This window comes from Centroberyx affinis, unplaced genomic scaffold (assembly GCF_046629955.1).
Source record: "Centroberyx affinis isolate AG114_WGS23_722 - 3 ecotype Tasmania unplaced genomic scaffold, CSIRO-AGI_Caff_v1 ptg002047l_1, whole genome shotgun sequence".
NCBI lineage: Eukaryota > Metazoa > Chordata > Actinopteri > Beryciformes > Berycidae > Centroberyx > Centroberyx affinis.
In genome coordinates, this window is record NW_027280382.1 from 53,968 (window position 1) to 71,394 (window position 17,427).

A 17,427-nucleotide genomic window follows, 5' to 3' on the forward strand; every position below is an offset into this window, starting at 1 on the left:
GTGAAACCTATGACAGCAGTCATCCTTATACATTCTCCAATTAGGATAATTTCTACCCTATGGTATCACGATAATATTCCAATAATATTCCTATAGGGCCTCATAGTGTGTCTGGTGTCTGTTGAGCTCAATAGTGAGTTTATAGACAGCTCTTCACACTTTATGGTATTTTTTAATCTCTTATGGTATAGCTATAATATTCCTAGCAGTATTTATAGTTTGTCTGTGGCACTCAATGAGTTCACAGTGACCTTGCCAGACTTATAGGATTGTTTTATCCCCCATGTTATCATTATAATATTCCTAGAAAGACTTATGTTTTGCTGTGATATTTGTGTAGAATCCTTCTACAATTTATTATAGAATTTCTTTCTCTTTTACATGATGGTGTAGGTGAAATTTGGGTAAACTATGAAGTCTATTCAGTGATCACTACCACCAGTATAACCTGAATAAAAAGGCATTTAGAGGAGTAATGTTTTATTTCCATGCAGACCCTATTTTGAATGTACTTTAATAATAATCAGTGCTTTATTGATCCCTAGAAATAAATTATCTTTTTTTTTTTTTTTTCTGCCCCTTCAGAGACGTCAGACGTCACGGTCAGCTACAGGACAGCAGCCCTGGTGCTGGTAGGGATTCAGAGTCTTGCTCAGGGACACTTCAGCAGGATGGGCACTTGCCGAGCTGGGGCTTGAACCTTGATCCTCCAGTTGAAGGACAAAGTCTCTAATCACTAGGCCACCCGCTGCCCACTGTGAGTCTCATATGACTGGCTTCACTGTACAATTAATTTATTTTGGAATGATTTACATTATCTTAAAAAAGTGGATGAAATGTATTTCTCAAATGAAAAAAGTAGTGGTAAATTGAGGTTAGGTAGGTTTATTCTCCACTACATTACAGAGAACGATAGAGCATTCACATGCCAATGACACACCCAAATCCTGTGCAAAAGATTCTGTATAAGAATCTGTGTTAGATGTAGTGGATGAACAGTTTCTGGGACAACTGTATAACTGAAGTTATGATGCCTCACAGTTTACTTAGTTAACAGATTTTCCAAGTCAGGAAAACCCATTTATGGTGATTTGACGTGTGAAAACAAAAACACAAAAGTACAACGTAAAGTTTTGACCATTTTATTTGATTTCAGAGAAAAGCTTTTAAATCTAATTTCACCTATACAGTACTATCATTCACAAACTGGAGTGAATGAACGGTTCTATACTGAACAGATATAATATCTCACACTTGTTTGTTGATGCCAAAAGTGCAAATGACAGTGTGTGAAGTAGAAAGATATTTTGTTGACTTCATTTCACTGCGGCTATAAGTAGACCTTACAGATTTCAGCACCACAGAGTCTTTACTTAAAATGTCTGAAATAACCCTTTTACAAGTAAAGGACTCTCACAGGTTTTCCATTCAAAAATTCCATCTTTTTTCCAGACCCTTATTTTCTTGACTAGATTTGAAGTTTTTGGTTGGTATTCAATACAATGCATGTTGAAAGTGGCTGGGCAATACGACTGTCAACTAAGCCAAATCATCTACAGATGAAGATTGTTCTTTACATCATGTAAAATGACATTGATCTGCAACTATAGACAACATGTAGTCATATATCTGGACAGAACCATGCTACTACCTTGAACTCATCAAAATGCATTTTTCGTTCTTCTCTAGACCTCGGTAGGAACCTATGGTAAGACTGACTCCTACATAAAAGGACTGTTAGGAAGCTCATATAGAAGTTGCAGGGAAAGAAGTGCTTTGTTTAGACAATACAAACATAGCAGCCAATGTGTCTCTGGAAGTCAAACCTCTGCACAGCATCCATTATTTACACATCAAACCTTTAATAGCCATTAAGGGTACATAAAACATTTAAAATCAGAAAAATAAAATACATGAGATTACTTAATTTAGCATCTCAATTAAAACCGTATTTGCCTGCTCCGCTTGATATAATATATTTATATATTATGAACTATTTAAGACAATAGTTTACACAGTAAATAAAAAAACCTAATCATTGTCCAATAAGAAACAAGTCAAATATAAAACAAGTCTTGTCAATCTAATTTTATATTTTGTAAAACCTGGGGAGGAGGGGGCGTATATCTAGGTTGAGTCCGTCCACGCAGTTGCTACTCACAACATTCCAAGTCCCGCAAATAAACTGTCCTGAGCCAATTTCAACAAGTGGTATACATTATGTAGGCCACTACTTACCGTATGAATGCAAGTTACTTTGCTCACACTTTTCAGCCCCTTTTGGGAGGTCGTCTCATCACCTAGCCCAAAGCATGTGCACGGAACCGAAAAGCAAAATGAGAAAGCTCTTTGATTGCATCGCAGCCTACATGGTGTTGCTAAGACATCCAGTTGTCATTGTCGATTTACATATAACACAAACTTCATTTCCTTACTCTAAAGCTGTTTGAGCAGGTGCCTACAAAGCTTTTGAAGCCGAGCAATAACGTGGAGATTTAACATGAAGTCCGCTCAACTGTTTCAAGGATCCAGTTCACATGAACAGCTGAGGCAAGTCCGTGGCATGGCATCGTGCTCGGTGCCTCCCTCTGCTGGCTGCTGCTGCGGCAGGGCAGGCTCAGCTCTGGGGAGGGTTGTCATCTTTGCTGAAGGGCTGCGTCGATCCGGGCTTCACCCAAGACAGTCCAGACACCTGCATTCCCTTGTGGTGATCCTCAGGTCGTCTCTAGGGCGACAAAGGCAAATTACCAGTCATGTCACAGGAACGGCTCACACAGCCTGACCAATCAAAGTGCTGCTGGCTCCCACACAGGCCTAACCGAACCTCCTGGGACATGAGGCCCGGAGGAGCCCGAGGTAGACCAGATCGCTCTGCTGCTCATATACAACCACACACTGTAACTGACATGGTTAACCTCTGTGGTTTTTGGAAAACTTACTTTATGCGTGAACATCCGCTCCTTCGCCTCATCATGAACAGCTGGGTTCCATGGAGAAAAGCTGTAACAAATGGATGAGAGAGGGGCAGGGGGAGTGTGTGAGAGGGAAACAGAATAAGCATTAGTACTGTTTGTTTTTCTTTTCAAGTCACATCACACAAATCAAGATTACAGGGCGTGTTTTGTTTTGCCGTACTGGTGACGGGTCTGGAATGTGAAGAATGGGGACAGTTCACCAACCTTATTGCGTAGGGATCGTCTATCTTGGGCTGGTCGAAAAGATGACTGTTGCATAGTTTCACACTATCCACCACCTTGCTTTTGAACAACTGCACATCCTTTTCATATCTGTGAGGAAATACTGAAGCTGGATCAGGAGAAACATGGCTTATGACACAAGGTGCCTTATGACACAAGTGTAAGGAAAAATAAAAGTACTGATCAAGGAAGCACAAAGTCATGGGTCTACAATGTTATTGGATGATGACATGGTTCCTCTCATATGTATCGAGTTTGACAGGTAGTAAGTTTATCAAAATATAAATAATGCATTCTGTAAAGGCATTATTGTGTCAACCAAGGACGTTTGTCACGTACCACCCTGTAATAAGAACCAGAACTACTTTTTTAAAAATCAAATATTTTGTAAGAGTAGCTGTCATTTTTGCCAGACCACGAAGCGGAGCCGGCCAATGGTATTGGTGCCCCACTGACTGACTGACCATTGTTGAAACGCGCATGCACGACTTTCCCATACATAGGCTTGCTGTAGCGCACCGCCACAAAAATCAAAGTTGGTCAATGTATAGAAATTGATCTAAATCGATCTCTAATGCCCCTAATATGCGCACATCAAGTCACGTTTGTCACTTGGCAGTGCACAGACTGGTAGATTTGTACTCAATCCAACAGAGCTCCCGTTGTGAAAACAAAAGTGAAACATAATATTCCACACTTCGCTCCAAACTCACATGTGTTCGTGACAGGATTTGTAAACCGTAACACGTTTTTATCGGAGATGTGTCAAACTGCTCAACACTCAGATAGTTAACATGAGTGCAGTGCAAAGACCATATTGCCCCTGTTACTATTGGATTTCACCGGACACTGCTGTCACTGCAGGTAAGTAAAAGCAATCCCATTGAAATTAATTGCACCAGTCTACTATGTGTAGATTCAGAGCAATCCAGTCCATTTTCCATACCACAGCAGCTGTTTTAGGGCACAGGGCGTTGCCACAGAGCCTGAAAATGTTGCTCTACATCTCATTGACTTTCAACAAGGAGCAAGTATCTTCTGGAACCTACAAGAAGAGGGTCCAGTACCATTTATGGACAGAAAGTCATGGGTCAAATGGCTGCATTCGTGGTCCGGCTAAACTAGGGCTACCCAATTGAACTTGTTTTTTTAAATCATGCATCTCTCATCTCCCGTGAAGTGGAGAAGGAGGCACAGAAACTCACAGCACAGCAGCCTCTGGGTTGAGTGGTTCCATGGTGTTGATCTTGTAGAAAACAGTACGTGCGTACATCAAGACCTGCCAGATGTGGTTGTGATTCCGTCTATACGAAAACATCATAAGGGGAAAGAGCACAAGGTAAACGCCTATTCCCTAGGAATATGGGTGTCTAAAGGGGAATCCTCGGTGCCTTGGTTGCCCTTGGAAAAGTGCATCATAACAAAATGTGAAGAGTATCAGCAATGGAGATGGAGTCGTTTTGATGTGTGAAAACCAGGAATGCATTCAAAGTGTCAAGTATTCTTTACTTCCTAATAGAAAAATAACAATGAGAGCAATATGCCTATTTTTTTTGTCCCTCTGTGATGAAATCAGGGGAGAACCGGAGTGATCTGTCAGTCTGTAACACTATCTGTGACACCACGACTGGATTTTGAAAACAAAACTACGGGGAATTATGTATCTCACCACTACATTCCAGCATTTTCAAAATTACAGTGATTGGCTCAAGGATTGGCCCTGTAATTGGCTACAGGTCAACACCAATTATAGATCAAAATTAAACATTTTAATAGCCAGTCATATCTCACACAGAGCAGGTTCAAATGACATGAAATTCGGTGCATATACAGTATACAGCTATTGTTTTCTACAAATTTGCCTCCAGGACGATCAGTGTACACCCCATTGGATTTTGAGTTTCTTGAGAACAATTTTGCCACTTTTAGGCTTTTTCATTCATTTACTGATTGTGCTTCTGCTGAATCAAAACAGGCTTTAACAAACAGACATGTTACAGTACAAGACAAAACAAAACAAACATTCGTTCCCAAATTTCCCTTAGAGGAAAAAAATATTTTTTTGCAGTTAAAGTCACCTGTGTGGCACACAGTTTGAGAAACCTCCTCAAAGATATGATTTTATTGTATAGTTGAGTGTGATTCATAATTCACCAACAATAAATAAATAAAAATGAATGCATGATATTAACATTTCAAAATTAATTTGCTTGCCTGCTTCAGCTTACTGACAGTTTACAATCTCACCCAAGGATTGGGTCGGATGAACAATGATCACCAGCCTGCACCACTGTAGGAGCAGGACCTGGGGTGTGGGATGTTTGCTGTGACAGAATGGACGGCCACAGCTCGCCCCCTGTGAGTCTGACACGGGCGAGGCTCGCCCGAATGCACCACCAGTACAGTATTATCTGACTCACTGCTGCCTGTGCCTCTATTTAAGTAATTTTAAAACCCATGCATAGTCACCGTTTTAGTTGTGAGAACTACAGAACTGCAACCTAGCAGTGATCCAGCCAACAGCCCACTCCCAAAATAAGCTAAATTTATTATTTTTAAAATGCAAATGTAAAATGAGACAACCGCCAAAGTTAGAGCTATTCTTTTGTGCAACTGGCTAGCTGACAAATTCCACAAGGGTCTGTCACAACACTACGATGTGGCAGACTTGGCAGAGACCCTCTTGCTCTGTCCCAAGCTTTTATAAACAGCCAAACTGCCCAATCACAATTAAGAAGTATTCTTTCCAACCAGACATTTTTATAAATGACTCAAATGAAATAGACAAAGTACAGTAAAATAGAAATTGAGAAGGGGGGGTGGGTATGCAAAACATACAGAGTATGCATTGTTCCCCAACAGACTTGACACTTTGACCTTTTTCAGATTTGTACAACTTTTAACCGATTGGTTCAAAGGGCATCATTTTGTCGTTGACAACATATTTGTTGTTACCTTGTTTTTTACTATTATTTTGTTAAAAGACTAAGTCTGTGCCCGGGCTTTGGTGCGTTTTTCACTGACTCTGCCCTGTTCCTGTAATGTGCTGAGCAGAGCAGAGCTCCAGCTGACTGAAACAGATGAGCAGTGAGCCCAAGGCTGTGTCCAGCTGAGTAAACAGTCCAAGACAAGCAGGACCAGACTGGACCGGCAGCCACCGTAAATGTTGGCCCTTTACGAGCTACACATGACAGTGAAAATGTAAAAAACACAGCTGCACGCAGTGCACCTCTCAGGATTAACTGTCCTGTTTTTCCATTTTACTGAGCAAAAGTGGCTCGTACTATGCTGTAAGCTAGGTCATGTGATTAGCCCAAAGTCCATTTAAAACAAACTACTCTTAGTTGACATCAAGACAGACAAATAGTAATTCAGTTTAGCCCTAAATAGTGTGAGCCACTAAAAGGGGCGTGAGAACAAATGCCTAATTAAAATAACATGCAATTTCCTTTTTTGCTATTGAAAAACCCAATTTGAGGAAGAAAATAGGAGACTGAATGGCCTAAGCATAAAAGTAGAGAACACACCTCCATTTGGTGAAGGCTCTTCTGACATCAAGCTCTCCAGACACTGGGTCCACCAGGGGATGGAAGACCGGGATGTCAAACACCACTCTCTGAAATAAAGGACAAGGAAGAAAAAGTTCTGGGTTTGCATTTTTAGCTACATTTTATCAAGCACTCAGCTTGATGTTCAACTTTTGAACAGTTTAAAAAAAAGAAAGACACTGAACAAATTGTTGTGACATTTATGGATATGTAATATTTTCCTCAACTTTTCCAATAAAATTTTTTAAACATCAGGATTTTTTATCTGGGTTTTCCATCAACGTAGGAACCCTGACCATACGTAGAAATGCTAACCCTAACCCATGGATGGGTGAGCGCAGAACATTTTTTTGCCACTGTGACTACACTCTGCCATGTTCCTTTATTTTATGTGAAGAGTACAATGACGTATTGTATATTTGGTATACTACTCACAGGACACTCTCCATCGGGGTAGTTATCTGGAATATACACAGTGAATTTGAAGACACCATCCTGGTACAAGCCATGTCTGATGAATATGACCCCGAACCACACTGAAAAGAGGGATACATACTTTAGAATCTCTAGAATTTGTCATTGTGTATCAGAATCACTCTTTATGCCGACATGTTACGACAGAATCTTTGATGTTGACTGAAGAATTTTAGGTAGCATTTTTTTTTTGCAAAATGGAGGTATAGCATTTTGGAATGAAACACTTCAAATATACATTCAGTTACTGTATATGAAAGAGACTATACGGCATGATCTACAGAAGAAGGTCCTTACTTAGTGCCGACTTGTAGGATGGCTGTACATAAATTCCTGGGAGTTTCTGCTTGATCACTAGTGTGCTGCAGGTCACACAGAGAGATCACATGACACAGAGTTAGATCAATGCAAAGGGGAACGAGAACAAAAAATTTATGGAATTTCTTTTTATTCTCATCAGCCCACCTACACCAGTTAAAAAGGGATACTTTGAGACCAAGTTCATGCCATCTGTGCCCCTTGTTTTAAAAGACAAGTGCCCCAAAAACATTTTAGGGAAAGTGAGGTACAAACATAGAAACCTTTTCCCCACAACATGGCAAGTGTCAAAAGAAGAAAAATAACCAACTAAACTTCTACATGACTAGGTATCCCTTTAATTCTGACCCAGGACCAGTACTTACAACTCAGCCAGCAGGGAGTACTCCAGGTAGAAGGGGCCATAGGAGGCGTGCGTGCCATTGGCTGACTGGGCCGTGGCGGCCGTTGAGGCAGGCTTGGTAATAGGGGCTGCATTCTTAGGGATGGCGGGAAGCTGCTTTTTGCCAAAGGACGGCCGGGCTGGGCTGGCTCTCTGCTCCCCCTGCCCGCTCTGTTCCTCACCGTCAGATCTTTGCTGTTTTGGATAAGAAATATGAACAGGAATCTTATCAAATTTGTATATTTGACCAGTTCTTAGAGGAAAGAGTCAATGATTATTATCCATCTTAATAAACTAATTGCCAAGACAAATTTCCTGGCTAACTTAAAAAGTAGACAGAAGATAAGTCTTGTGACCCTGATTAGAGCAGACTACTGTTTGTGAGCCGTTATGCACACCAGAGGAACACAAGCAGCCCTGGGCACTGACCATATGCTGTGACCAACCTCTCAGGTTTCACCGCCTGTCTGGCTTCTTTTTTCCTGGCTCCTCAGGGGACATTGCCCAGACAAAAGCAAGCACGCTAAAGTACAGCTATCATCCTATCCTACTGACGTTGCCGAGAACGAGCAGAGCAGAACGGGATAGCACAAAGCAGCAGGGATGCCAGGAACGCATCAGGAAGCCACAAAGCATGTTGCCAATGACTAATGCAACTATGGCAGGAATGCTTGGTTTGAATAGTGTGTTAATGCAACAGATTTAGCCTGCACGTTTATTGAACTGAGGTTTGACTTCAGAACATTTTGGAAGTGTTCCTGTGAATGGGGGGGGGGGGGATGAATTCACACCCTTGCTCGAGGTACGGTGTTTGTTTTACCCCCAGGCCGCACCACTATGCTAAAAATTTAAAACAGGTACCACCCTTCCTCTTTGCTGGTGGAAATTCAGGATAGTCCTAGCCAACTGGACTGAACCATTGAGACGGTAATCCCAACTGGCAATCAACGATGGGGAAGAGAGCTTATTCTAGGAGGGGAGCCTAGCATCTAACCCAAAATGTCATGCTCACATAGCAAAAAACTTCATCTTTTTAGTCATGCATTTAAAAAATTGTGGCAAAGTGTTTCAACTGTTTCAATGAAATTTAAACTTTCAGTGAGTCTTACTACTGGGAGTTGTTTATGGTGAGAATGAAAGGTTTAAGACTATTGCTCATGGTATTAGCCATGAACTGCAAAGACATTACGAAGTGACAAAAATGAATAGAAGACCACACCTTCATCTTAAGCATTTAACAATTCCAGTTCACCAAGATTCCTAGGAAAATCAAGACAAGTGGGAACAGGTGCAGTACTGTAGGTCTCTGCGCTGTTGTTCAAACAAACAGAGGCTGGAGGAGCTCAAAACAAACAAAAGAGTGAGGTGCAAAAAGACTCCAGTGAAGAAGTTGTGACTGCTGAGTAAAGACACAGCTCATTCATTTTTCCAGAGTGGTAGTAACCCTACATATATACAGACATACCATTCACTCTTTTTCTGGGAGAGACCATCATATCAAATTCCACAGCGAAACCCAACAGTTTAATGTCCCCTTGCTTATCAGCAAACATACAAACCTCAGAGAAGATGACTTAAGACCTTGACTGTCAATAGGCAAGGCAATGTCAAATTTGAAGACTTCATTGTCGAGTTTTATGTGATACCCTCTCCCACACAAGGAGAGAACAGCGTGAAACAAGGGTTGGAGTACTGGATAATTTTCCAGTGGTGTTGTAGCTAGTTCAGTGTATTTTTGTGAACTTACCTTACGACTTGTATTGGCAGACATGCTCCAGAAGGGGTTCAGGTTCATTACTCATAGAGGTTCAAATTGGTGTCCCTCTTTTTATGTAGGTCCCACGACAAATGCTGCCTGTGCCATTCGCTAATCTGATGGAAGGAAGACATGAAGAAACAAACAAATGACTGCTGGAACTGTTGAGGTCAAAACACTAGAAAACACACACACACTCACTTGTAAAGCACTGTGACGTTACCTAACTATATCAGTCTTTATAGGTAATTCAGCTAACTTGTTACCACAGAGACATATTATTAAAGGGACTTTAGGTACAGTGAGTAACGCTACTGTTCTGGACAGAGCCTTAATTCGTAAAGGGATTGTTTGGGTTAGCCAGCGTTATGCTAGCTCTTGTGTGAAGGTAGCGATATTCTCATTCTTGTCAACGTTCATTTAGTCTGTTTTGTGATGCATTTAGTCGTAGGATTTTAACTAAGGCTCTGTATTACATTATCAGTAAAATTATACAGAAATTCGTGGCATTCCTAGCTAGATACCGAGCTAACGTTATCGTGTTACTCGCCTCAGCCTGTGACAGCGAGCTAGGTTAGCAAACAACGTTGGGCTGCAACTAGCTTGACCTAGCTAACGCTGATCTAATTTTAGCTGTCAGTTGGAAATCTAGCCAAATGCTGTTTTAAGGAGTGATGATAGTTTACGATAGTGTTCATATTGACGCTGTCTCGCCTGCTTTCGTGGCTAACTTAATATTATCTGACACCAACATTAGCCTAGCAAGCTATCTTTTGCTTTGCTGCTGAGTTGTTTCACTTATTCCTTTAACGTTAGCACAAACGTTGACAAGCTTAGCTATCTAGCTAGCGTTAACTCACCGTCTTTGTCAGAGACTTAAAGAAAAGTCCTTTAGTAAAGATGTTAACCTGATTCCTAGTAGGATTTTCGCACAAACTGTTCAACTGCTTGCCACCCCACTAGCTAGCGTTAGCTAAATAATTTGACAGACAGAGAAACCGGAATCCAATCTAACTTGATTAGGGGCAGGGGCGTTTCTCATTTATGAACACGGATTCTCATTGGCTTATTGGGAAAAAATCCTGGCAGTTGATTTGCCGACATTCAGTCACGTGAAAAGGAAGGTAGACTTCACTGAAGGCAGAAAAAGTAGCTGATGAGATAGATTTACTGTCAGTCAAAAGGTAGGCTGTGATTTTCTAACCTTTGTGAAGCGGGGTAGATTATTAACACATATCATACATATTATATATATATATACACACACACATTAACACACACTCATATTCTGAGTTTATAAGAAAGTTGTAATCACATGGCTGTAGCTGGTTTATAGTCTATCACCAATGTTAAGTGTGACCTCCTTGTAATACATCATGATTGCCATGTTTCATGAGGATGTCTAACAAAAAATGTTATTTGGTGTGATTAAAAGTCAGTAGTGTTTTTCAGTCAGTTTTATAATTTATCGCCCATAATAGGCCTATTACCCATCTAGTCATTAAATGTTTGTGTTGTTTTTGAAAATCTTCCTTGCTAACTTTAGGTGTTAGCCAGGGAGAAGTTTCTGTGTGCTTGCTGATCAATTGTATGTGTAACATTGACAGCATACATGTGAAAAATATATTAGAGTTAAATACAGCCACCCAGGTCAACTGCTTTGGCCATATTAATCCTATAAACCCAAGGTTTGGAACTGCAATTTTGCTCTATAAAAATATGTCCTAAACAATGACATGATTGATTTGATAGAAACACACATAACACAGGTGATGGAGTGTTTCTTGAAAACAATCACTGCTTTCGAGTAAAAGGTGGAATTAACTTTCCTATTCCAATCAGGACTGCAAAATCACTCACTTTCTTGTTCCGTCCATTTACCTCCCCCTCTCCTCACACACATACACACACTTCATTTCTTTTCCTAAGTACTTTGTGTTGCCACTTGCACACTCTACTTGTACTTAAAGGCCCAGTCCGTATGAGGTGCGCTGCCCCCTGTTGAAACACTGTCACACCACCGCTGGCTCTGATCCTGCCTGGTATATATATATACACAGTTCTGTTCAGTTTACACAAAACTAAAGAATAAGTCACCCCAGATGTATTTCAGGACACTTTTGATCGACATTATAGTATTATGGACTCCATGTCTGTTGCCCTAATTTTATTGTCTCGGTGTACTGCACAGCAACAGTCCCTTGAGGGAAGGCGCATCCGAGCCATCTGCGTCACACATTTCTTTAGTTTTGACCACGCTTCATTGGCAGTTCATTCTGTTGATTGATTGATTTCCTAACAATTACCCCTAATTATTTTTCTTAGTGAGGAAAAAAAACTAATTTAATGCATGACTGATTGCATTAATTGGGAGAAATGACATTGTCCAAGTTTGAGAGTAAATACAAATTATTGACTCCATTATTGTTATCTGATTGTATATTGTCCCAAGTACACTTCACTGACAAAGGTAATTAGTGTCCTGCGTCTTTATTGGGGCAGCCGACAACGCAAGGTCACCATCACTCTTTTGACACATACAAATCAAAGACCACCTCAAAACAAATAACTTTATGCCTGCTTTGCCTTCATCGACATTGAGATAATCTGTCAGACACAAACAAGGGTGCAAATATCCACACCATTGCTTTTGTAATGAGTTTTTTGTCTTTGCCATTGATTCTTTGTCTAATCAACTATTGTGACCTTGTTTGGTCAAACAAATACATTAATGAATGTAATTAAAGGGGGAGATTGGATTAACTAATTGACTGAGTGACCCATTCAAGCTAAAATAAGATTTTGCCTTATAGGACAGTTTTGTATCAGTCCAAACTCCACCATGTTTAAACATACAATTTGAGGCTGTTCTGGGAATCTAAGAATATATCCAAAGTGAACGTGTAATTTTATACTTTCAAATATGTATCATCTGTCATGTATTATGAAATCCTTCTGTCCTCTGTGGCGACCATAAGAGCTGATCCACGTGTCACAGTGGCTTTAGTCCAGCTGTGAGTTGCACTCCAGGCCAACCCAATGCAAACATTTGGATGGGAAGCATCATAGGACCCGACATCAGCACTCAGAGTTTTTTATTTACCATTTAAGTCAATGATTTAATGGGATTATTTGGTTCTCTGATCATGCTTGTCTGAAAAAAAGATTCATATTTTGTGATTCCAACAGCATTTCCCAGCTACACAGCTCCAGTAGGCGCCAGAATTTGAACTTGAGGTGAAATATGTTCTCTTCTTATGCTTCCTGTCAGTCCATCCCTTCAGAGAATTTCAAGCCCGCCGATTCAGATCTGCAATTTGGTTTAAATGACAGTTAAAAATTGCAATTGGCAGTCCCTGGTGAGACCTGCCTTGACAGCACAGACATAAAAAAGTGAGAACAGATGACTCCATGTCCAGATAATAAGTAATAACAATGTTAGTTTAAATAAAGAAAGCCAGATCTAGATTCAAATGCAATATTCATTTTAGGAATATGAACAACTGGGGAGTAAAGGTAAAAAAATAGAAAAGAAAAAAAAAATCAGTCAAATCCTTCATATAGCAATAGTCTTGCCTTATCCCTCAGGCTATGGCCTGGCTAAAACCTCAATGCAGCAATTATTTGCTGTAATGACTGCAGTTCAAATAAGCCTGGAGATTTTATTAAACCAAATGAGAGAATCATCTGTGTATTATCACCTTGTGATTGACAGTGACAAGTGTTGGGCAGGCTCGGATGTGAGCATGATGAAGAAGCTCCCGGCAAAGCTCTCGATAATGTTACCCCTGATAAAGTCGCCTGGCAAACCTCAGCCAACAAATGGAGAGGAGAGAGCTCCACGCATATTAATTCCAATTGTCAGATCCCTCTAGTGGGGGAGGAGGGTGTGTGTGTGTGTTTGTGTGTATGTGTTGGGGGTGGGGGGGGGTGGGGGGTAATCTGGCAAGCAACCCCGGCTGTCCCTCCATTCACTGACTGGCATTTTACACAACTAATGAAAAAGAAATCCATTGTGCTGATCATGTGCATAGATTTCACTCTATAATAATGATGAAATAGAAATATTCATAATAAAAGTAAAGGTCACTCGCTGCTGTGGCTAAGCTTCCTAAGCTGCAACCTTTGCAAGAGCAGTTGTCAGGTTCCACTGATAAAATAGGAAAAAGGGAGAGGCACGTCAAAGTTTAAACCCTGCAGGGGCCAAGAGGTGAGACGAGGCGACTGAGCCTCTGCTGCGTTGCTCCTCGGGCATTTGTGCGTCTCTCCTCTGCGCAGCAGCGTTGATGACGGAACAGCTTCACGCGCATCAGAAACACAGACGATAGAGCGAACAGATCGCGCTCCAACGTACAACGGAGAGGTCAAAGGCCAGTCGCTTCATTGTGATTAAACACAGTTCTCTCTGACGTACACAGAATCAAAGATGTGCACTCTTCGGGGATTTGTCCAGCCTAGTTAATAGAGTAAAGGAAAATATGAACAACCGCCTTTCCTCTCTGCAGCGGTTCCACCCTGTCTGTCTCTCTATGTAGGTCACCTGGGCTTCTTCAGGCATATGAGCAGTGGAGTACGGGGGTGGAGGAAGGCATGTCTCACCTCTGAAGGACATCCACAGCATTATTATTGCCTGCTGTGACTTCCGCGGTGAGCCCCGTCTGCATATGCATCATACGTTGGCATTTATTAGTGCCATGCACTAAGTACAGGCCATGTTATTGGATTTGAATATCAGCTCCTAGCCACATTCGCCAGCCCTGGAAATATATTATATTAAGATGAAGCAATCTCATTTAATAACACCCAAACTAATAAAAGGAGAGCGGATTGGAAATTAAATTTATGAATATTGCTTGGCAGCAGGAGTGATCCAAAAAGCCTGGCTTGGTCTGTCATATGCAGACATTTCTCTAGCTATAAGCCCAGGTGCTAAAGATATTTCAGACTGTCCCTATGAGTGTCATGGAGAAATGTAGAGATATCTGTAGGTATATTTCTGTTCTCTGTTGTATGTTGGAACGTTGCAGGCCATTCTATAGCCTATCACGATACAATTGGACCACGCATTGTCAATTGTTTTGACAAAATAAAACAACGATCATAGACAATCATCATTCTATGGCACAATGCATCATTAACAGGCCTAAAGCAGGATCAGACTGTGATAAATAATTAACAGTGATTATTATTGAGTAAACACTATGATTAATATGCAACCCTTTGATGCAACTCTTGTGTGAGCCCAGACTTTGATTATTCAGCAATAACCATGTTGCTGCTATACTGCAGAAAAACCTCAGTGATATCATGTTTTTTCTTGAGCTGAAGGTTTACATGGTCCTCTGTGGGTAGAGTCAGCTTGATGGCCCTAGAAACCGTGAAACTCACTCAAAGCCCATGACAAAACTTCAAAAATGCATGACCATCAATTTGAAAAGGCGGATCCCCCCCCCCCCCCCCCCCTGAAAGGATGGCTTTCTGAAGTGGTGTTCATCCTGCAGCAATCATATCTGTCTGTGCCACATCTTGGTAGCTCAAATTACGGAACGCCGCTCCTTCACTTCACTTGGGTCCACTCCGCATGAACCCATCATTTTCCCCCCTTGTGTCGTTGATGGACAACACGCTGTCGGTCAGTGTTTCAGTGTTGTGTGTGCACAGCAGCCGTTCGCCAAGACGTCCACCCGGCCCAGTCCGTGTGTGTGTGTAAATGTTGAGTCCCAGTGGAGCTGTGACTGTCACTCACTGCCCGGCCAACCTAGTGCCAGGCATCGATCGCTACATATATCTTGCTCTGTACTTCCCAAACCTTCATCAACAGATGCGGCTGCGGAATTGATTAGCAGCGAGTCAATGACCAAATCTCTTTGGAAACATTTTTATTTATGTGTGTGTTTATGTAGATAGCTTAGAGGGCCATTAGTGGGATTACCTTAGAGGCTTGGCTGAACAACAGATGTTCAAGGACAACTCATTCAATTTGACTTACATGGGACTGCAGTTGCAGGAGACAAGTGATATGTCTGTGAGGGGGGAAAGAGGGGTTAAACAAAAACAGTTAGGTCTGGTAATAGTCTACGGAAGTACAGGGAAAGTACAACAGAATTAGGCCTACAGTGGGTCTATTATGTAGAGTGACATCACTGGAGGGCGCCCTAAGATAAGAATATAGATGGAGTGAAAGCCTCTTGGAGTTTTTACCTCATGATCAGAGGATTTAGTGGCGCTCTCTTTAGCTATCAACCCAGTCTTCAAATTCAGCCTGTTTAACGTAAGCCATTATGACAAATACAGTTATTAAATTTGATTAAATTAATCAAATTGTCAAGAACTATATGTCTTTTGTATTTATGTGCTTTGGGTTCTGTACTGATATGCTGTCATTTATCATGCTTGAATATTAAGAGCTGAGTCATGCACAAAGCAAATTAGTTTGGCCACTGAACTTTAGAAATATATACAGTACAACACATATTTATTAAATGGAATTCAGCCCCAGCAGAATTGCATGGGTATGAGTCAAACATTTTCAAAATAAGGAGAACCAGCCTCCAGAAAGGCCCATTTTAATTTGTACAGAGCAGTGCATTCAATTATACAAGCATCTAGGTTGAATTCAAATTAATGTCTGATATGGATATTTTTATTATATTGAAATAATCTCAATTCAGCACAAAATGTATTATTTCTCTGAGAAGATCATGTTCTTTCATTTTTTCAATTTTCTCATTTCCTCTCATGAATCATATATCGAGTAAATGTGTTGCAGAGACTGACGATCTGCCTTTCAAGTCCATGCTTATGCTTCCTTATCTACAAACTTATTAAAATTAAGTCAGAACACAAAATGCTATTTAAAAAGTTTAAGTGAAACAATTTGCATTGGGAGTGGGTGAAAATGCTAATGCATTCTCTCACTAAGCCTCACAATCACTGTCATCCATTTTGAGCTCTGATTGTTTTCCACATGGATGCCTTCATTCATTAAAGCAAAATTATAAACATAAAGAATATCTCCGTATTAATATTTCTGCTTTTTGTAAAAGCTCAATCAACCATAATGTCCTAATTTTTTCTCTGTGAACCTCATTTCATATTATCTCACTACTCAAGGAATGGATGTCCCAAAAGGGATTTATTTCATTTATCGGGATTATTGAATTAAATTAAACTAGACACTTACCGCAGGCGGAACAGAGGTACCCTATCCACTTAAAGGTAGGCCTGCTCTTCAGAGCTATTTAGGCAAACACATTAGGCAGCAAATGCCTTCCGTTGGCTGAGTCGAGGTTACTACATTATTCATTCATTAAGGAAGAGTGTTGAAAGTGCTTGAGGTAAACGGGAAAAGGTCATGTATTGAATGGATCTTTAATTAAGCTACTTTACAACCACGGTTACACGACTGATGACATATGCATCCTGTTTGTATACAAGTAAAAATACTGTGTAGAAATACAATAGGTCAAGTGATGACTATTAAAAATGAAGGAAAAAGAACACCAGTTACATTCCCATTTAGTGGCAGGCTAAATTGATATAATCCCCAAGTTTAAAAATAAACACAATAACCTAAGAAAAACCTATAAAAAAATATTATGTGTATGTATTATGTTCATTTCATTTTGGGAGGATAATTCCACTTGCAGTTGCTTCAAAAAATAGTACATTTTCCAACAACGCTTGCACACGCAGAAATGACATCTTTCTGTCATAAAATATTTGGCTCAGAATTGTAAACCTCTGAAAAAC

The 17,427-nt window shown here is 40.6% G+C and overlaps 1 protein-coding gene across 1 annotated transcript; it reads right to left on the reverse strand.

Annotated features, from left to right (window-relative positions):
• Positions 1-1,143: 1,143 nt before the first annotated feature.
• On the reverse strand, positions 1,144-10,677 carry aktip (akt interacting protein). Its single transcript, XM_071531163.1, has 10 exons — positions 10,536-10,677; positions 9,667-9,791; positions 7,903-8,114; positions 7,517-7,581; positions 7,181-7,281; positions 6,725-6,813; positions 4,403-4,501; positions 3,180-3,287; positions 2,940-3,000; positions 1,144-2,725 (listed from the first exon to the last, which is right to left on the reverse strand). The coding sequence occupies exons 2-10, from the start codon at positions 9,712-9,714 to the stop codon at positions 2,618-2,620; spliced, it is 891 nt and encodes a 296-aa protein (XP_071387264.1). The 5' UTR covers positions 9,715-9,791; positions 10,536-10,677; the 3' UTR covers positions 1,144-2,617.
• Positions 10,678-17,427: the final 6,750 nt, after the last annotated feature.